This window comes from Lepeophtheirus salmonis, chromosome 14 (genome assembly GCF_016086655.4).
Source record: "Lepeophtheirus salmonis chromosome 14, UVic_Lsal_1.4, whole genome shotgun sequence".
Taxonomy (NCBI): domain Eukaryota; kingdom Metazoa; phylum Arthropoda; class Copepoda; order Siphonostomatoida; family Caligidae; genus Lepeophtheirus; species Lepeophtheirus salmonis.
This window is the reverse complement of record NC_052144.2, coordinates 36,680,559-36,703,209: the sequence shown is the minus strand read 5'-3', so window position 1 is coordinate 36,703,209 and position 22,651 is coordinate 36,680,559. Positions and strand designations below refer to the sequence as shown.

At 31.8% G+C, this 22,651-nt stretch overlaps 1 protein-coding gene across 1 annotated transcript; it reads right to left on the bottom strand.

Moving 5' to 3' along the window:
• Positions 1-19,920: 19,920 nt before the first annotated feature.
• Positions 19,921-22,002, bottom strand: LOC121128864 (uncharacterized). The gene is made up of 3 exons (XM_071893255.1): positions 21,716-22,002; positions 20,119-20,479; positions 19,921-20,050 (listed from the first exon to the last, which is right to left on the bottom strand). The coding sequence occupies exons 1-3, from the start codon at positions 22,000-22,002 to the stop codon at positions 19,943-19,945; spliced, it is 756 nt and encodes a 251-aa protein (XP_071749356.1). The 3' UTR covers positions 19,921-19,942.
• Between the last annotated feature and the right edge of the window lie 649 nt (positions 22,003-22,651).

The following is a 22,651-nucleotide window of genomic DNA, read 5'->3' as shown; positions in this document are numbered from 1 at the left end:
AAATACTTGTTGAATTATATGCATAAGCTCAAATTCCAAAATAATCATTTGAAAATTTTTCATTTAAAAAAAAAAAATAATACCATAACCAAGGCTGTGCCCTTATCGGTCTAGTGGTTTAAGTGTTCCGGTTCTTGAATTGTTATAACCGGAACCAACAAAGTCCAACCTAAACCGGCACCAAGGCCGCAATATATTGCTTAAATGTCTTGGTTCTTGTGCTTTTGTTCGTAAGTAGAATATATAAAGCAAATACAAAATATATAATAAAAAAATAATTTAGCTTTAATCATTAAATTAATTTTTACCAAGCAATTTAATGCAGTTAAAGCTAGTTTTGTCTACATCAGTTACCCTCTAATACAGGTGGCTTTTCGTCCACAAATCAGCTATCTTATAATGAAATAAGATCCACATGATTATTTATTGCCTGATACAAAATTAATTAAATGAATTTTTGAAAATACTTTCAACTAGATCACCCATCTCAAGAGAAGCTGCAATTCGGAATTTCGTATTCCGCAAGGCAGAATTGGATCAAAATTCATATGAGGAATACTACTAAGTCTCATAAGGGAGTAAAGTCGACTTCTTCATGGCAAAATGATATCTCAGGATCGAATCAATAAAGAGATCCATTCACGGAGACTTGGGAATTTAAATATTTCACAAATAAATCATTACTATTTTATTTTAATTTTTATGAAGTGCAGTATTTAATTATGATATTAGTTTGTATTATTTATGACGGGGTATGATGTCATGCAAATACAGTAATATAGTAGATAGGGTTCTAGGGCAATTGCCCGAAAATATTTTTGCCGAATGTAGATTTTGCCATAGGACAGTTTGTAGAACGGACATTTCGCCGAAGGTTTATTTTGGACAATTGGCCGAACATGAGCTGGTGTGCCTTGAGGAAGGTTAAATCCTTCGGCTACTGCTTGCCAGAGTATCCAGGAACCCTTCTAATATCCAAAATACACCCTGGCCATCCGGTTGTTCAGGGAAATGCTGGTTCAAAAGTTCCTTAAAAAATTACCACAGCCACGTTTCTAATCACCAAGGACCTCTTCTAATATGCTATGATTCATCCCGGCCCACGGGGTGTACACAATCCATCCCTTAAAATCTTATATGAATCATACTTAATTAGTGCAATAAATGGTAACGAATACAGATATAATAATACCTGTTTGATTTCTATGTATATAAATTTCTATTTAACATCTCATAAACATTGCACAAAAAAGTATAAAGTACTTTTGTAAAAGTAGATGGTGCACAACCCGTAGGACGGGGATGTGTCAAAGCATATTAGAAGGGGTCCTTGGTGCTTAGAAACTAAGAGACAGTGTGTATTTTTGGATATTAGAAAGGTTTCTGGATACTCAGGGAAGCGGCGGCTGAAAAATTTAACGTACATACTATGGGGCCATCATCTCCTCATTATCCTCAAAGTAACGGTCACATTGAAAGTATAGTCAAAACAATGAAGGCACTATTAGAAAAAGTTAATGGTAATGATGGGTTAGAAAAGTTTTTTCTTGGATTACTTGAGTTTAGAAATACCCCGAAGATTGATCGAAAATCACCTAATGAAATGTTATTTGGTCATCAAGTACGATCTAGTATACCACAATATTAGATAAGTTATGATACAACGGTTCGGACTCAATCGCTGGATGTGGAGAGACGTAGAGAAAAGGAAGTATATTATTACAATTTAAATAAAAGGTACTTACATACATGAGTTAGATGTGAGAACTAATGTAATAGTACAAAATTATAGTGCTCGGAGATGGTTAGATGTAGGGGAAGTCATAGAAAAGGGAGTCAATAGAAGCTACCCCGTCCGATTAGAGTCCGGAAAAATATTGTGGAGAAACCGGAGGTTGTGAGAGGCAATATGGAGTTAGTAAACCTAAAAAGATGATCGACATTCCTAAAGGCAAAGAATTACCAAGATCGCTGAGAGTTCAAAAGAATTTGAACTAAGCAGGGAGATATTGGGGTTTCAGTAGTTTACTAAACAGGTTAGAAGGTCACTCCTTCCAGAACTAGATACCGGACAAGGAAATCATCATTATTAATATGGGATTTACCATGAGGTTGTATATTTAATGTATTGATTATTAGTTAATGATATACTATAATATAGATGTAAAAATAAGATAATAATCAGTCGTTATCCTTATTGGATCGTTTTAAACATAACAGGCCCCAGGAGTTTATCTACACAACCCATAGCCCGGGTGTATTCTAGCATAATCGAAGGGGTAATTGGTGCTTAGAAACGCGGCAGCAGTGGAGTTTAAACTACTTTGGGGCTCCATACTTCAACACTACAAGCTGAGGGCCGGGTTGTATTTGTGGAAATTAAAATTTTTATTTGATTCTTAGATAATCAACGACGATGAAATTTGACTTACATTTTGGCTCAGCTGTTCTCTGTTTGCTAGTTTACAATGTAGGATATCTCAAAAAATACAAAAATCTTTAGAGATGAATATTGTTAGATTAGGTAAGCATGGAATATTTTTTTATAATATATAAGCTATAATATTTCTTATTTAACTACATAATACATATGAATGATGAATAAGTTATAAGAATCTAAAGAAGAGTGTTGTTTTATCATTTTTCCGCATTAAAAAGGAGATATATCGAATTCAGAATAAGATACATAATTAATAAATACACTTTTACATAACTTTATTAATTTTACTTTTAATTTGGGTATTGACTTACTGGTGAAAAATGACTCTGAACGATAATAGTCCCGAATAACTATAATCCCAAATATGTCAGAAACCTGATGTGTAAGAGAAAAATGAGATCAGTTTTGAATTTTGTCCTTCAAGATAAATATCATCAGTGGTTTTAATGTCACCACTTCAGGGGATTGTCTGACAATTTAGATTGGGCCACCTACGGTCTTCGAAAAAGTACTTGTATGACACCAAATGTTTTTTTGTTGTCTTCTCCTGTTAATATTAATATTATCTATTTATAATAGTCGACTAAACTAAGATTTATTTTTATAAAATTTCAAATTGACCATGATGAATCGAGAGACAAGTATTAGGAAAAGAAAATATATTGAGGAAATTTAAAAGTATGGATTTACTTTTATAGTTTTTTTTTTTTTTTTTTTTCAAGGTCTTTATTCAGCCACATTACACGTATAAATACATACACATATAAGTAAATAAAACAAAAAATAAATTTGCATTGATATACAACATATGCAAGCATTATAGCTTACAGTTAATTTCCTTTTTCAGACCTCTAATATAAACAGCTCATCAGCGATATGACTTGATAACAAAAAAAACTACAACAAAACACGACGAAAATCCAGCTGATAAAATATTATAAGGTTAAAAGTTAATATATGGTTGAGACAACAACTAAAATTGAAGACAGTACATATAATTATATACAAACGAAAACAAAACAGGAGCACTAAAAGAAAGCATCGTAAAAATGATTTAAAAATAAACATATAGAAATAACATAAAAGAAAAGGATGTTGCTCCAGAGACAAAATTTTCATTTAAAAGTCTGAATGTAGTCATTACAAAAAGTTACCACAATCCCCCAAGAAAAGTGATTACTTTATAACCTTGCTCCGATGTTTTTTGTATTGCCTGATAAAAATATCTTCCACGGTTTTATATTGTTTTTTTTTGTTTTTTTAGAGAGAAGGAAAATATTTAATTAGATCACCGGATTATTCCCCCCCTGAGTCCTGCAGTCGTGGAATTTTCAATGAGAATGTAGTGTATCTCGATGTAGCATATAAAATAATCTTCCTCAATTCCACGCCTAAAATCATCGATCCCTCAGCTAGTTTTACTTTTATAGTTGAAGTAGGAATTGAAAAGCCATAATGTGTCATTTGCTAAGAAATTATGTCAGCCGAATCGATGAAACACCACTTTGACGCTAAACATTCTTATTTTGAGGGAACGGATGTCCAGTATTTTAAGAACAAAGCTGACGGTGTAAAAAAAAGAAGACTTAATTTTGACAGCAAATACCAACAGTAAAATATGGAGGCCATTGAACCTCCATATATGCTGATAATTTACTGCTCCCAGCAACTAAGACATTCTTAGAGTTATGCTTAAAACTGAATATGCTAATAAGTGGTGTATAATATCCTTGTATAATGATACCTTCATTAGATAGCTCCAAAAATGTAGTGAAGGAGGATCAACTTAAATAATTTTATTTATTTGGTTCACTGCAATTTGGTAAATATTCTCAAGGGGTCAAGGCACCAGAAAGGTTGGGAAGGTCACTATTCTAATTATTCCGTTGTATAGTTAAAGAGAGTAGAATGGAGACTGGTAACTTCTTTACAGTTTTTTTCTAAGATCAAGTATGCTGAAGTAAAAATTAAGCAGGCCATTGATCTTTTGTTTATATCACGAAATTATCTAAAGTTGTAGATAACGTATAGTGTTTTCTTATAACCTATGTCAGATTAAAAGAATTATGCAATTTTTCTATTTTGTCATTTATCCTTTTTTTCATGTGCCAATTTTTCCCGACACCGTGAATCACAGTTTTGTTTTTGCGGTGAACTAGGAAATGGACAACCATATGAGTTGGACTGCTCCTTGGTAATCTGGTAGATCAACATTTTTTTTTTTCAAATGAACCAAAAATTTATTAAATTAAGATTAAGATTATAAGTATATTAAAAGCCTCATTCTGTATCCAAATAACCACGAAGAGACCGTCAAATTTATTTTATTTTTCTTTTTCCAAAAAAAACTGTGAATTTTTGAAATTTTTCTCCATAACATTTAATATTATTTTTTAAATTTTAACTTTTTCATGTTTGAATTTTTTCCAAAAATTTTATTTTCTGTGAAAAGCTATGGATTTTTGAAATTTTTTCGCCAAAAATTTAATATCGGAATTTATTTAAACACTTGTCAACTTATGACACCAGAGAACCACAGATACAGCATTTAAATAAAGATTCTAGCTTATCTTTAGACATAACTTCAGCCGTCTTTTCTTGCAATCTTTAAAATTATTCTTTAAATCCTAAATTTTTTCACGTTATCTCATAAGTGATAGAAACAAATAAAGGGTTACAAAAGGATCTAACGAAAATTCGATTGATTTTATTGCCCTCCTACAATGGTTCCCGCTCTCTTTTAAACAATGAGCGCGCTCCCACTCTCACTCAAGATTTTTGAGCGCCGCTCACTAATACTTTGGCACATTTATGAATTACTCTTTGTCTTTATTGACGGATGAAGAGTTAAAGATAGTTCAATGTTTAAGAGAAGATTAGCTTAGCGCTGATGGCTTTTTATTAGATTAGCTGTGAACAGCCCGGAGAGGGTTGGAAAGAAAATAAACTCTTATTCTACTCTGTATCTAGTGAAAACATTTCGAAGAATTACTTTGGAGTTGATCTTAAACTCTAGTCTTATGTTCAAATTTGAAGAAAATGATCCATTCTTAGATCATTTGTATTCTAAAACGGTAAAACTCTCGATAAAAGTATGAGAAGGGTAGACGATATAGAGCATTGATATTACAATATTAAACTACCATCTCCTCTAAATAAAGAAATCACATAATCTTCTAAATTGATAAGATTATTATTTCCAAGAGTTGGATTCAAAATTATGTAAGACGTCAAAAAACAATTCCTTCGTCATCATCGAGACCCCCAAAAAAAGACAACTCAAATTGTTTAAAGGTATAATTGTGATGGACATTAGTGATGTTTGATTAAAAATTAAATAAAAATGATATCAAATTTAAAAATAATAACTTATGTTAATTTTATAGCATGTCTTACTTAATGTAAGATAAAATTTATACACATTTCCATTTGTAGAGAATATAACGCGTATATTTTAATTATATAATTTAATATATACATTTTTTTATTAAGTTTATGTATTCTAATACTTATTGTACCTACAATTCCAATGTTACTTACTTTTCTTATGAAGATTTTGAACATGTTTTTATCAAAATATTATGCATGTAATAAGAAAAGTATTTATTAAAAGTAATATTAATAATTATAATTATATATAATTTTAATTCCTTTTTGGCCGATAAAGAAGGAGTAAAAAGTATGCCTCGATTTATGTCAAGGTGTCATGATTTTTGTCACGTAGTCTTTGTTGTTTTGGGATCCAGGCCTTTAGAAAATTCCTATTTCAACAGTATAAGAAAAACTGTATTGACGATATGAATTTGAAGCTTTAATCAAAGAATATAATGGAATCAAGTCCTGATGCTTCTAATTTTACGTCAGATATGAACAAGATGCAAGTCTCCTGCAATGTCTCAGACAATTTTGATAGCCATCCAAATCTTGGAAAATTTATGACATTTTAAATTGGCAATGCCCTTCCTTGTTGCTACACCATCACAAAGTAATTGGAGTCCCTAAGTAAAGTAGTGCCGTCATAGATTACGAAAGAACTTGTAAGAAATGATAATCTTCTTGTCTTGAACAAAACTATTAACAAAGACTGTAAATTGATTAGTACTCTGTATGGTGTCTGTTAGGTTGCCCATATTTAATAAACTTGAAAGATCTTAAGAAGGCTGACAATAGAACAATTGAAGTCAAAAGTCTTAAACACATTTGTGGCTCAGACTTATGTGCAGGAGACTTAAGGTTTTAATTATCTATGACACAGCTTATTGTATAAAATCAGTCAAAAAGCATAATGAAAAACCTATTACAAGGTACTTTGATGAATATTTAATATCATCTAAACAAGTCGAACTCCTACAGTATTATTATTATGAATATAAAAAAAAATAATGTGTTATAAGCTTCAAATAACATACCAACATATATGCATCTAAAAAATTGTCTAGATAAGAAGTCCATTTTCTATTCACTTCAAAAAAATTCCCGAATCGAAATTTGCGAAGTAAATTGCAAAAAATTTTTTGCACTAATTTTGCAAATAAATAGTTAATATCATTTTTTGGAATTGTAAAAGAAACACAAACGTATCAATATTTTTTTCGTACTTGCAAAAAAAAAAAAATTGATGAAGTATAATGTTGTTGAAAAAATAACCCTCGATAACTGGTTCATTTTTTGCAAATATTGCAAAAATTATCCAACAAAATTTTCCTGAAGTTGAAAATATTTCACTGAACAGTTAGAGTCTCGAACTTTATGTCCAAAATTTAGTTTAACTAAATCATTCATCTAACACTTCAACAAGTATAGGGAAGCTTGTAAGAGATAATAATATCCTTCGGAAAAACTAAAGGGTTTTCCAATAAGAGGTGTTGTGTTGATATTTTAAAAAAATGACATTCTTTTGGATAAATGATCAGATGTTTATTTCAATATAAAGAAAAAAGTATGCCATTAATAATACAAAATAATATCAGCCAAGTGGCCACCACAGCTACACTTAAAGGACCGTATCCTTTTTATGAAATTTTCCATCACCAAATCGTAAAGTGGCTCTTGTATGCCCTCAATAGCGTCACGAATTCCATCTTTGAGATCTTGAATCGACGTTGCGATGTTTGCGTATATCTTATCTTTCACTTGGCCCCAAAGGAAGAAGTCGCAAGGTGTTAAATCATAAGATATAGGTGACCAATTGCGATCACCTCTTCGAGAGATGGCACGGTCTGGAAACTTTTCCTGTAAAAGAACGTTGTTTTCGTTGGTTGTGTGGCACGTAGCGCCATCTTGTTGAAAGAAAACATTGTCCAGATCCATTTCATCCAATTCCGCCATAAAAAAATAATAAATAATCTCTTGATAGCGCAATCCATTCACATTAACTATTGCTCCGGCCTCTTTTTCGAGAAAATAACCCTAATGACCCTCTCCCCGGACCCTAAACCGCACCAAACAGTTGCACGTTGAGGATGGAGAGGTTTTTCAACAAAAATCTTGAGCTTTCCGGACCGTAGATGTGACAGTTTTTCTTGTTAACGTAGCCATCGAGCTGGAAATGGACCTCATCAGTCAACATGAGTTTTGATGAAATTCTGAATCATTTTCATGCATTTCAAGGACCCAATCAGCAAAGACACGACGTTGTTGATGATCTGCCGGCTTGAGTTCTTGTGTTAACTGAACTTTATAAGCCTTAAGACCCATGTTTTTATGCAAAATACGTTGTAATGACGTTTGTGGAATGCCCAATTCCAAAGAACGACGAGGAATTGACAAACCTGGGATTTCTTTAACGCTTTGGGCGACAGCAGCAATATTCTCAGTTGTTCTTGAGCGACGTGCACGCGTTTTATTCTTCACATCACTAACCCGTCCCAACAGCTCGAATTTTTCCACCAATGTTTGTATTGCGGGCCCACATGGTGTTTCGTAACGACCCAAAAATGTTTTAGTTTTACAAACCGTCTCTTCCAGGTTTTCCCCATTTTTATAATGAATTTTAACAATTCCAATGCGTTGTTGAAGTTTGTATTGTTTCATTTTTTTAACGGTGTATTATTTACTTGTCAAATGTAAACAAATTAGAGCTTCAAAAGTGAGATCTACCAAAATAGCGGGCTATTTAAAATAACACCTCTTATTTGAAAATCATTTATAAAGGACTTGACACAGAAAGATTTGTTTTTAAAAAGCTTTTAAAAGTGTCAAATCCAAATGCTGACTAGATTACAATAACAGAAACGAGTTGAAAGATTTTAAACTTTCTCAAAAATCAGCAAAAAGCAAAATCGTCGAATTTAGTGATGAGAATATGCACCTCGGTCAACGCTGCTCCACCAGAATTAAGGTATGTGTCAATGTCCAAACAACCTGCTATATTTATGATCTTAGGCTATGTTGGCTTTGATGGAAAAAATTTCCTTCCATATTTATTGAAGACACAGTAAAGGCATTCAATCTCAAAAATCTCCTCATTCAAAAAGTGATTCCCTTCCTCGATGCAACCTATGGCATAGGCAACTTTTTTTGGATGTAGGGAAGTGCTCCTGCACTAGTTGATGAAGAAACTGAAATCAAGTAGATTTTGGTCCAACGAGCTTTGGCCACCCTCAAGTCCAAACCTGAATCCAATTGACTTCCGTATATGGCAGCATGTGGAGGCTAGAACCTGTCGTGCTTATCATCAAAATGTCAACATCCTAAAGTCTTCCATTGCAAAGGAATGGAATAACATTTCGGAGGAGTATATCCGAAAAGCATGCAAGTTTTTTAGCCATAGATTGGCAACTTTTATTCTTGTCAAAGGAGGAGTTTTTGATTAATAATTTTATATATTTAGCAGATAAACAGAAAAGGTTAAAAAAGTATTATCTTAATTCGTCAAAAAAATTTCCATGAGCTTTGAATTTCAATTATATTAGTCATTCTCAAGACATAGATATTTCTTTAAGCTTTTAAAACCCTGGCTTGATAATAAACATCAACCCGCCTGTCCGGCCTCTCACTTTACATTATATATATCGAATAGGAGGTCGTCAGGACTTTTAATTGTATGTATTTGATATTCATTTGGGGTATGCCCAGGGCCTTGTTAAGGTCTGTAAATGCCTTCCTGGGCATAACCCCATCCAGCTATATCAGACTCAGCCATCATCTGGACTGCAGGGGCAAATTTCAAGTCCGAAACATTCATGCTTTTGCCAGCAGGAAGTGAAAAAAATATGCCCCTGCTGATATTACTCGAGCCCCTGCACATCTACTTTTGCGTATAGGGATTTATTATAAAGTTCTGGTGTTTTATCGCCGTAGGAAAACGAAAGACCTCCTATCTACACTGTCTTTATTTCAAATAACTGCTGAACATGCAGGCTTCTTGTAAAATTATCGATTTGAATCCAGTTACAGGTTTTTATTTTTTAAGTACTACAGATGAAACATATATTTTGCAACAATATTTTTACAATTTTGCTTTTTAGTTGCCTTGGAGAATGAGTATTTTAGTTCCAAGCATGCTGCCAATAAATTAATTTCTCTTTTGGTACCGCATATAATGCGCGTTCATCTTCAATTTCTCTTCAATTTTACTACTCAAATTTCGTTTTTTGATACCAAGTGTAGTATATATTACTATTAAATATACTTTCGTTGTTCATTTAGGCCAAATAAGAGATCCTATTTTACCAATTTATAATTTTGGACTACAAAAATGTCAATTAAACTTTTAAAAATACGACCAAGGCCAGCTTTTATTTGGATCTTCGTTGATTTCACCGAACTCTTTTAGGGACAGCCTTGACCAACCTTGTAGTTCTCACAGCTTTGGTTGTTCCATTCCCTGACCTTCTATCTGACTCAATTTCATCCTCCAATCGCTTTTAGCGCCAGCAAGCAATTTTCCAATTGACCTTAGCAATTTTCTGGATTGATTTGGAAGTGTACCCAGCGTTTAATAGAGTTATAATCAGTTCCCTTTGAGATTTGTCCATTTTTTGAAAAGGTTATATGTTCCAGGCAATTATAAAAATTTAAGGTTTTGTTTACATGTATTTTTGTAAAAAAATATTTTTTAACAACAAAACCTCTCAGATAGTTATTTTATCTAATCCAAGTTTTTAAAATATGGTACAACTTTAATAAGCATCCATGTAAGTGGTCACTAATTAAAAAGAGCTAAGACCTCAAACCCTTGGATAAATATTGTACCTATTTTAAAATGGAAGTACAGTCCTCTTGCCATCCATTCCATAGTTGCAAAAGGGTGGTCCCCCTCTGCAAGGCAGCAGAAGGTTTAGTGTTCAGCGCTTTTGGAGTGATTGACTCGGAGAGCGAATGGCTTAGAATGATGAACCTGGCAAGTTTGAGTGCATAATAAACAATGAAGAAAATCTAGTGTGGATTGGGCATGTAAAAAAAAAAGAAACCATAAATTTACATGGTAACCCTGACAATTTGAAAAATGTTTTGGAGGAGAGAAAGAATAATGCTTATGACGTTTCATTAGATCAGCTACAATCAACTGTGACAAGAGAGGAAGGAGAAAAGGATATAAACAAGGACATTTGCTGGAATTTATCTGATATTAATCCCCAATTTTAGTCTGAGTCCAACAAGGACTTCCAATTATAACTCTGCAAAAATCATCAGGATTACACTCCGTCTTTTATGAGGACACACAAACGTTCAAACAGGTTTTGAATATAAATGAATCTATTTAGGAAAGGATGTTTACTACTCAGGAATTAAATAATAATGGCAATTGCTAAGGAAAATGACATTTCCTTCTTTAAACTACAAATCAAAAATTAACAGGCCAGCTAAAAAACACACCAGATTTGCATCATTGCTTGTTATCAAAAAATTATATTTACGCAAAGATTGATGACGATATCCCTTTGATATTGGAGGCAAAGTTAAAAAAACAATTAAAAAGGAGGATTGAAGTTTTAATGAACTACTTCAAGAAATATGAAAAGAGGTCTGGTTTAAAGATGAGCAATAACAAAACAGTGATGCTCTCCCTGGGTAAATGGGATTCCTTTGAAGGACTTAGAATAGCTGAATGCTTTATAAAAAAAGAATGTCGATATTTTAGGAATTAAGTGGGAAAGTAAAGGCGCCTCCTATACAAACTGGACAGATATAAACTTTTTTTTATAAATTCTTGGATTAATAAATAGAAGAAATTTAATCTACAAAAAAAAGAATTGACTTCTTTAATTACCAAATTGGTCCTGCGACTCTTTATAAGGCAACGTTTATTCCATGGTTAGCCGAAAATGTCATTTACGAAGAAAATTGCTGGCTCAATAAGCTTTTTTATGGAAGCTACCTAGATTCCATAAAAAGACACAAAAATAATTTAGGAGGACGGTTGTATTTGCTCTCTAGAATTATTCAAACAATTATAAAAAGATTATAATTGACCTTTCAAGAAACTCAGAATCTGTGACATGCATTTATTTCGTCCCATCCTGCCTACAATTGGTTAATGCTAGGAACTGAATTTATTAATACAAAATCGATGAATTCTCTCATTCTTGGGAAGCTGTCCAGAGAATCCTTTGGAAAGGGACACCAGTCTTTTTATCCTCTTCTACTATTAACATAGTGCGTCAGAATAGTAATAAAAAGGTTTTATTTAAAAATCTCTTAGACTCCAAAAAGTTGAAATGGACAGCGTTATCTTAGAATATAATCACGGTTATTGATCTTGACCGTAATTTTTTCTTCAATATTGGAAAGTTTTTCTTTCCACTGCAAAGAGCTGCAATCATCCATTTCCCTCCGATTCTCTAGCACGTAAGGATGGATTTTCCCTCCAACTTTGAAGAAAAGGTGGATGCAATCTGTGATGGGTACTTAAATTATTTGAATTTACCTAAAACCTGGAAGAAGAGAATCACGAGTTCCAAATCTAAAATTAGGGATGGAAAATGATTAATTGCCCAATTTCGAATATCCTCGGGTTGTCTATTTCTTATTACTCTCTATAAGAACTGTGGCAAAATGTTCAACTCATTTTTCCAGATTTTGAGAGATTTTATAACATTAAACATTGCTGGAATTACAGATAAATTTATAACACATTTAATTATATTTTGCCTCTCCTTAAAAATTCAAAGTGCACCAACAAAAACAAAAGCTATGTAGTTTGCCTTATCAAGCTGCAAAAGCATGATTGCAGAGAAGTTGGCAGTAGTTGACCCTATCAGAGTCGAAGAAATCAGAGTTATTCGGATCACAGCCGCAGCCTGATATTCTGCCTTCTCCGATAGGACTCCAAGGGATCCTCAGTCTTCATGGAATTATGCTGGGGACATATTACACTACAACCACTCATTGTCAGATAAAAACTTAAAATTCTTGCGCCGTTTAATGCACAATTATAAGAAATTTAAAAGTTATTCGTGATCTAAGAGCAGTGATTGTTTTATCCTTTTATTTAAATACTATGTAACTATTGCTCATTCTTTTCTATGAAATTTTTAGCCATTTTGTGATTTTAGTTTGTTTATTCATTTACTGTCGAATTTTATAGAAAGAACTTTTTATTGAAAATGGATTGTTAACTAACATCATATATAGCAATTTTTCAGGATGTGTGACTTTGGTTTAGGTAATTAATTTTAAACTAGAATGTTTAATTATATATATTTCTTTGTATGTAACTTCTATAAATAAAAGTCAATAAAAGAAAAAAAATAATCCACTAACAATACATGATAGATTTCCCAACTTCCCAAATCCGTCATCAGTTAACGCACAATCATACCCTCAGAAAGACTCTGCGTTGTCAGGTGTGATGTATGGATTAGTGAATAACTCTATCTCCCAGAATGTCTAGAATTACATATTCTAAGATCATTTATTAGTTTAAAACTGAGAAAGTACAATAACGTTGATATAATTATATTCCGCCTTCTCCAGGATCACATACATTTTCGGACTTTCTCAAACTTTTTGTAATAAATAACCCTGCTTCAAGTTCAGCTCTGGATTGAATCCTACAACAATAATCATCATTCGACATAGGATCATACTGAGACTCGTAATAGATCTTTAGAATATATCCTTCATCCCCTTCTCATCCAATCACAAATGCTCCATGTCTAATTTGTAGGTTTCAAATCATTTGGAAGGAATCATGGACTGAGCAAACTTGTTTATTATTTGCATAGATTTGAATTGTGATTTATTATGGTCGATGGAGCAAGTAGGGATAGACGATGAACAAGAAGAAGAGTAATGACAGGATTTACTTCTATTCCCCAAGGAATAAATAATATCCACGGATCGGGAATCCACCCCGACTAACTATTAAAGATTTGTCATGATGCATTTCTAATCCATAAAAACCATAACTCATTCATATCCGTCTCACATCCATCACTAGTCATCACTCCTCTCCAGTGCCGACTGATCACTGTTGAGCCCTTCCTCTACAATCCTACACAAAAACAAAACAACTAACTAGTTTAGAAACATTAACCGTATGACGTCACTAACTATCCCTCTTCAAAGTGGGAATGAATTTTATAAGGAATGAATTTACTGTGAATTAAATTACTAGGAATAAAAAGACAGTGAATGAAGTTACTGGAAATGAAATTACCTAGCACCATTTTATTGATTTTAGATGCTAATGGGATTAGATTATATATATGAGATTTTATATTTTTAAACCTTAATCTGGTGAAAAAAATTTAAACTAAAAGGTTTAATTATATTTTTGTAAATGCATCTTCGTCAGAGAATTTTAGATAAAATAAAAAATAATTGATACAATTAATATTCATTTGGTATAATCTTCTAGGATACCGTAGGTTTAAATAACAAAGTGTCCTGCTAATAGGTCCCATTAATAGAATTAATCGAAGGATCTCCATCTTGGTAATGAGTGGATAAATTGTTGACATGAGGGTTTTTATGACCCATGTAATTACTTTCAACAAACTATAAATTATAAGAATAAAATTACAAGTAAGAAATAATATTCGGAACATTGGAGCAATTCACTCACATCAAAGAAGGAGATGGAACAACTCTCTTGATACTCAGAGCAATTTCCTTCATAGCTACCCTGATAATAAGCCTCTTGATATACATTTGACTCCCTACTGAAAAAGGAATTGAGTCCACCGTTCTTGTTTCCATTCACAATGAGATTCACAACTTCTCCAAGGAAACCATCCTCATGCTCAGGAAATTGAGCAATTTCACAAATGGCTCGTAGCGCACAATCATGTCCATTAATCCCACCACCTAATCTAGTCACGTACTCCTCAGCTGTGGATAGAATGCTATAAACTGTTTCTGAGGATTGAAGGCTTCGTCCTCTGAAGGAATCCTGCTCATAGTGTTGTCCATTTTCACGACTGAGTCTGAAATGAAGACAAATATAATTTTTTTAAATAAATATATGTATACTTTATTTTCTTAAAGTTTCTATCAAGCGTAATATACTTCTTAGCTTGATTGTTGATCTAAGGAATATTTGAATAGATTTGTGATAAATTTTAGTCCTTCATCTATTAACTTTCAAAATTTCATCATCATAACTTGAATATGCAAAAATAAATTATTTACTATTAATAAGTATGCTTATTACTTATTTTTTTCGTCATCTAGTGTTTAAATACAGTAAACAGAACATCAGCGCTCTCAAGAAATCTATACTTATCTATAATTACGTGAGATTAAATGTTTTATTTTTGCCAAGAAAATTTACGTTCCCTTTGTCTATTTCCAGCCAATGATGATAATTTTGGTATCATTGCATTTTCCAACTAAAGTAACATAATTAATATTACATAAAAAAAAGTCAAAATTGTGTCTTTGTGATTTTTTGTTAACATATCTTTAATATGTACAAATAATCCAAAATTTTATAATAATATGTCTGACTTTATAAGAACTTACTGTCCTGTTCCAAAGGTATACGTGATCGGAAGAGAAGATGTAAGACTAAAATCCCCAACAGGGAATTCAAGAGCAAAGGTTACTTTAAAAGTGGTCTTTGATAAAAAATCCGAATCAAACACAAATCTTCTTTTCCTTGAGAGAGTAGTAGGAACATTTGGTATTCGTTGAAAGTCCCCAACTGATAGGGATGAATTTAATGGCAAAAAGGATGATGTAGGAACTGCGAGGACAGTCAATGGAACTGTGCAAAGAATAATGCACAACGCTGATATACCCAATTTCATTTCGAATTCAAACTATTAGCACTTAATGATAATTTTGATTTCAATGGATATAGGATAGAATCCTTTTACATATAATCTTAGTATATAAGGATAATACTCCTTCGACTTAATAACTTTTGAACATTAACGATATGACATGAACAACTTTCTGACTCTAAATGAATCTTTTCATATGTATTTATATATATATGATTATTTTCTGACACACTCTCGGAATGTTCTACGATTTTGTTTCGGGGTAGGTACATATCATTTGTAGGGGGTGGTTTCCACCTACAATTAGGAGTGTACCTTGACATTGAAATTATCAAAAACCTATATAATACATGCACATGAATATTTATTTTCAATAGTTTTGACTTATTGTGTGAAATTATTATCTACCTATGAAAGTAACTAATGAATAGATATCAATGGATATTCATTGCTTTTGTAATTTTTGAAGTCACTTACAAATGGGTAGTGAAGTTTTTTATGTCAAATCAGGTCAATGCCTGCCTTCAAATAAAAATTATTGAAATATTTTTTTTTAAATTAATCATTTATACATTTTTTATGTACATCATCAAGATGGGTATATTATAATATGGTACAATGTTTAATCTATGGTTCTGATTAATTAGCAAAAAATTATACTTAACATTTAATAATTAAAAAAAAAAAGAGTTATGCAATACAAACTTTTGTCTATAGTTAAAATAATAATTGAAGTATACAATTTACTTATTTTGGTCAATTATTTAAAAAGTATTTTTTTAATTCTATTTTTACAAATAATAATATTTCCAATTTGTTTACTTTCTTTTGATTCTTTGGAATCAGGAATCCTCACTTGAGGTATTGTATTTAACGTGGTTTCTCTAAAATCAATTATAGAAGATTTAGACTTCTTGGTTGTTGTTTTTTTCAAGTTTCTACGAGTTTCAACCCCAGCACTTTTGTAGAATAGCTTCTTATTATTGCTACGTAATAACTATGACACAAAGTTTTTCAACATCCTTGTTACTCACATTTATCGTTGAGTCAAATGGAAAATTTTCACTTTTTTATATTCAGGAATAATTATGCTCCAGTTTAAATTTAAGTATGTAATTAAAAATTATATCTTTTTACAGAAAATTCCAGACATATTTAACATAAAATTCCAAAAAATTGCAAACACAGATACTTATGGATTTATTTATAAACTTTTTTTTAGCTCTTCCTCTTGCGTTAAGATACGAGGTGCGTTCAAAAAGTAAGGTGACTTTGTATTTTTAGGAAAACATATGAATTTATTCTCCTTTAATCCCTCAAAGATAGAATAACCTTTTGCCACGATTTTTCCAATCTTTGAAGCACTTCTCATCAGCACTTTTCAGTATAGCCTTGAGCTCTTCCAGCGATGCAGTCTTTATCTCCTCAATCGTTGCAAATCTCCATCCCTTACTGGACCTTTTCAGTTTTGGGAACAAGAAAAATTCACATAAAAAAATCAAACGATTATTTTGGTCAAAATTAAGTAGTTTCGGAACAAACTTCGCTGACTCTCATCTCATGCCCAAAACGTTCGAAAAAAATTATGGTACAAACCAAGCGATATGTCAATATCCTCAGCAACTTCTCTGATAGGGATTCGACGTCTTTCAAAAAAAAATTTAAAAAATCACTGCTTCAACGTTTTCATCTGTTGTTGACGTGCTTATGTGTCCAGAGCAAGGCTCGTCATAGGCATCTTCCTGACCATCTTTGAAAAGTTTGTAGCACTTGTAAACATATTCTTTTTACGCAAAATACTTTCACTGTATGTCACTGGCAATATTTTAAGTGTTTTGGTGCACTTAATTTCATTTTTGACACAAAATGAGATGCAAATTCTTTGATACATTTTTTTTTTTTTTTCAAAAGCAAAATATCGCCGAATAGGCAGAATACTTCTAACAACTATGTCTCTTACAAACAAACTAAACATATTTTATTTCTGAAACTGTCAATGTATGTTCGTGGCGACTCTACTAACATAAAAAAAATAAAGCATACCAAATGTAAGTTGTCCGCTAAATTTGAAAAGTCAACTTACTTTTTGATCACATCTTGTAAATAACCCCTTTTCACTACCAACTCTTTAGCGCATTTGACAAATCCAGTCCAACAACTTGAAATAACTGACCATGCGTCTTATTAATGCTCATAACAAAATTCAACTTACCAGACAACTGAAGTCTCTTAAAATTAAGCGGTGTATTCGAATGCTGCAACAGTATCATTGGGATAATTATATATTCTGCAGCAGAGCTGCTCGTGATGATAATTGCATTGAAAACATACGACTATACAATTCATCTTGTACCATTACAAAGCTTGTGGGTATCCATAGTTATTTGACAACATTAATAGAGCCCCAACTTTTAATGTTAACTTATATAGAGTCAGGGAGTTGTGTAGGATTGAGGAACTCGTTTGGTGTTTATTTCCATATTCTATTAGCTCCTTGCAGCTAATTTAATGAAACGTCATGACAGCTAAACTGCTCTTCTCCCAAACATTCAATTATCAGGCTGACCACGTTGCAAATTTTTATATTGAACCAAAAGTTTCTCAGTAAAAGAAAACTACCGGATATTAGTGTTCTTTTTATGATTTCTCCTTCTTTTGAAAATTCCAAAGTATGGACTAGCTAGGAGCACCATAGTTTTTATTTTCATTTTCATAGTTGAAAATAATATGATCTGTTAGTATACTAAAAAAAACTTTACAACATATTATTTTCCTTTTAAGATTTACATCCACAAGGAGTTAGACACCATTCAAATCCCAAATTATTACTTTATATTAAATAGTAAGTATAGAGTAAATGATCGAGGACGAAAAGTAAAAATACAATTCAAAGTTTTGTTGATCATTGCTCGCATGGTATCTTGCAACGAAATAAACATGAGTGACGTAGATAAAAAACAAGGATCGACATTGAAGAAGTAGATGGACACATATATTTATTTCATGAAAATTCAACGCTAGGAATGTGAGAGAATGTTCAGCAAGAATTGGAAACTAAGGTACAATATATATCACACCATGATGTAAAGCAGTCAAAACTAATTCTGTATAAAGTGATTTGCAATGTTTCAGGTTGGTCAACTTCAAAATCATTCTTGAGTGGTTCCATTTTGCCTTCCCAGTTAAATGACTTACCTTTTGAAATAAACAATATCAGTAACATGAAGAAGGTTGAGTAGCTTTAGATGAAGCAGCCACGCCAATTTTTTTGAAGGACAAGGTAGCGGTAAATAAGTGTTTCCTTTCTTTTATACAATGTACAGCCAATCTATTTTCCCATGAGATTCGTACAATGTGAAATTAACATTTTGCATCCTTATTGGTAATTACTATTAAGAACATCATGTTCTATTTATTCAGAATGATGACTTAACTTGCTTAGCACTAAAACAAACATCAATAGAAACGATAAGCTCACATACAATAAACTATATTTTAAAGCTCCCTTTCATATTTCATGGCGATGTTCATCATTATGTTCCATGAAAAATCTCGACAATTTTGAATTAGTCGAATTGAATGACTTTCATAAATTGAATACTATTTTTTTTTTAACCCTTATAGACATTATTGTCCTATGAATGTATCCCCAACAACAGTTTCCTCCGATCATGATCTGGAAGAAGTACGTTAAATGGGATACCATTAGTTATTTTTGAATCTTTCTGTTGTAAATAGCTATATTAATACAACAAAATTATCTGTCTGTCCGTATGTGTGTCGGATGAGGACTCATTTTTACCAACAAATCCATTAAAAAAAGTTAAGTAGACGGAAGTAAATATAGAAAGCGAGCGGGGAAAAATTAATCTATATTGGAAAAATCTTTTTCCGCAGGTAACTAAGTTTGGCCAAAAATTACAGAACCGACTTCTTTTTGCTTTTATGGAAATGAATGACTGAATGGAATTGGATTAACAAATGAGTCCATTAATATATATATTTTTTTTAAAGGAACGGAAAAAGTATAAACGGTTCCTTGCCTGGGGAACTTATAATGAAAAAGTGTTAAGGTAACTTTTTAAATGGCGTAAAAAGCTAGAAAACGATTCCCTTTCGGTAAACTCAATGGATTCTAATTTAAAAGGGATGTTTCAATACCTTATCAAATTATTTATGTACAACGTAAGAGTAAGGTGAACCATAAATGAATACATTTATTTGATATAAATAAAAATAAAAACAGCTACAAAATTAATTGATACAATTAATGTTAGTTTGGTATAATCTTCTAGGATACCAAAGGTATAAATAACAAAGTGTCCTACTAATAGGTCCCATTAATAGAATTAATTGAAGGATCTCCATCTTGGTAATGAGTGGATAAATTGTTGACATGAGGGTTTTTATGACCCATGTAATTACTTTCAACAAACTATAAATTATAAGAATAAAATTACAAGTAAGAAAGTAATATTCGGAACATTGGAGCAATTCACTCACATCAAAGAAGGAGATGGAACAACTCTCTTGATACTCAGAGCAATTTCCTTCATAGCTACCCTGATAATAAGCCTCTTGATATACATTTGACTCCCTACTGAAAAAGGAATTGAGTCCACCGTTCTTGTTTCCATTCACAATGAGATTCACAACTTCTCCAAGGAAACCATCCTCATGCTCAGGAAATTGTGCAATTTCACAAATGGCTCGTAGCGCACAATCATGTCCGTTAATCCCACCACCTAATCGAGTCACGTACTCCTCAGCTGTGGATAGAATGCTATAAACTGTTTCTGAGGATTGAAGGCTTCGTCCTCTGAAGGAATCCTGCTCATAGTGTTGTCCATTTTCACGACTGAGTCTGAAATGACGACAAATATAATTTTTTTTAAATAACTATATGTATGATTTATTTATTTAAAGTTTCTATCAAGTGTAATATACTTCTTTAGTTTAACATATACTTCAAGATCCCAGCTATACCTTTGTCAAAAAAAAAAAAAAATCAACTTCGTGAGTTATATCCGTTTCATTTCTTAATATGAGGTTTGATATTCTTTGCCATCTGTTGGTTATTTGTTGATCTGAGGAATATTTGAATACATTTGAGATAAATTTTAGTCCTTTATCTATCTACTGGCAAAATTTCATTATAGTAAATTGAGTATGCAAACTAAACAATTCACCTACAAATTTAATGTCCATGATCATCAGTTTAAGCTAATTATCTATTATAGGTTAATTTCTGTAAAAATTATATTTTTTTCTCCTACATGCCATTATTATTTAACTTAGTAATGAATATATGGTATATGGACTATGGTTCCAAATAGTCAAAAGATTGGTCTATAAGCATATAAAATGTTTGGGTTTTTTATTAGTTTTTCTTGTTGTCCACTGTTTTTTATTATCTAGAGAGTAGTTTTTAATGATAATACTTTTTGAATTCATAGTCTGATCAATGACTGAGTTTGAAATGATACAAATTCTTAACGAAGGCCCCTAATTGAGTTATATTAATGTTAAAATCGAAATCTTATTTTATACCTTTTTTTGAGTGCATAATAAGTAAAGTCAGCTACTTTAAGTCATACTTGAGTCAACTTTTGAAAGTTAATGAAAACAGCTGAAAGGAAAATACAGCGCATCTACGTTTAATTTAAAGAGTGCTACTGCTCAAAAATAGTTTACTAACAAATACTCATGGAATGTGTAACAATTACATGCATGGAAAATATAAACAGTGAGGAGGCTGTTATGGATTAGAGATGACGTAATTTGTTTTCGTGATATTTAGGCTATAATAATCTATTAATTAGGTTGAAAGAATATGGAAATGAAGAAGTTCTTTATATATATTCTTTGATTAGGTTTTATCATATAGCAGGGTCCCACAACAGTTGAAGTGATCTTATGGGATATTAGCGCCCTCAAGCAATCGATACTTATCTATTCTTGTGTGTGATTAAAAGTGTTAAAATTACATAATTATAATTGCATATAAAAACGAAACTGTGTTTTTTGATTTATTTGTTAACATATCTTTAATATGAACATATAATCCAAAATTAATATGTCTGACTTTATAAGAACTTACTGTCCTGTTCCAAAGGTATACGTGATCGGAAGAGAGGATGTAAGACTAAAATCCCCAACAGGGAATTCAAGGGCAAAGGTTACTTTAAAAGTGGTTTTTGATAAAAAATCCGAATCAAACACAAATCTTCTTTTCCTTGAGAGAGTAGTAGGAACATTTGGTATTCGTTGAAAGGCCCCAACTGATAGGGATGCATTTAATGGCAAAAATGATGATGTAGGAACTGCGAGGACAGTCAATGGAACTGTGCAAAGAATCATGCACAACGATAATATACCCAATTTCATTTCGAATTCAAACTATTAGCACTTAATGGTAATTTTGATTTCAATGGATATAGGATATGATCCTTTTACATACATATATATATATCGTATTACTTCTTCGAATTAACAAGTCTTGAACATTATCGATATGACATGAACAACTTTTTGAGCCTAAATGAATTAGATGATCGTATTTTAGGATCTTTATAGATATAATTATTTTCTGACGCACTCTCGGAATGTTCTACGATTTCGTTTTAGAGGTTGGTATTTATTATAACTATTAGCCAATTTGTTGGTGGTGTTTTCCATGAAGAATTAAGAGTCTACCTTGACATTGAAATCAAGAAAGATCTAGATAATACATGAACATGTATATTTCTTTTGAATAAATTTGACTTATTGTGTAGAATATACTTAATTTACCTATAATTGTAAGGGTATGATGAATAGATATCAACGTTCGTAATGTTTGAGACTATGTATGTATGTATGAGTATTCAAGTCTTTTATGTAACATCACGTCAATGGTTGGTCAATGGTGCATTCAAACAGAAGTAATAGAAATCTTTGTTATAATTAAGTATTAACATATTATAAATATTATCAAAATAGATATATCATAATATATATTACAAAATTAAATCTATAGTTGGGAATAATAAGTAAA

Excerpts from the sequence above, each read along its gene's own strand:
- LOC121128864 (XM_071893255.1), bottom strand. The coding sequence starts at position 22,002 with ATGAAATTGGGTATATTATCGTTGTGCATGATTCTTTGCACAGTTCCA. Across the intron at positions 20,480-21,715 it reads TATACCTTTGGAACAGGACA|ACTCAGTCGTGAAAATGGAC; the intron begins GTAAGTTCTTAT and ends TCGTCATTTCAG. Across the intron at positions 20,051-20,118 it reads GTTCCATCTCCTTCTTTGAT|TTTGTTGAAAGTAATTACAT; the intron begins GTGAGTGAATTG and ends TATAATTTATAG.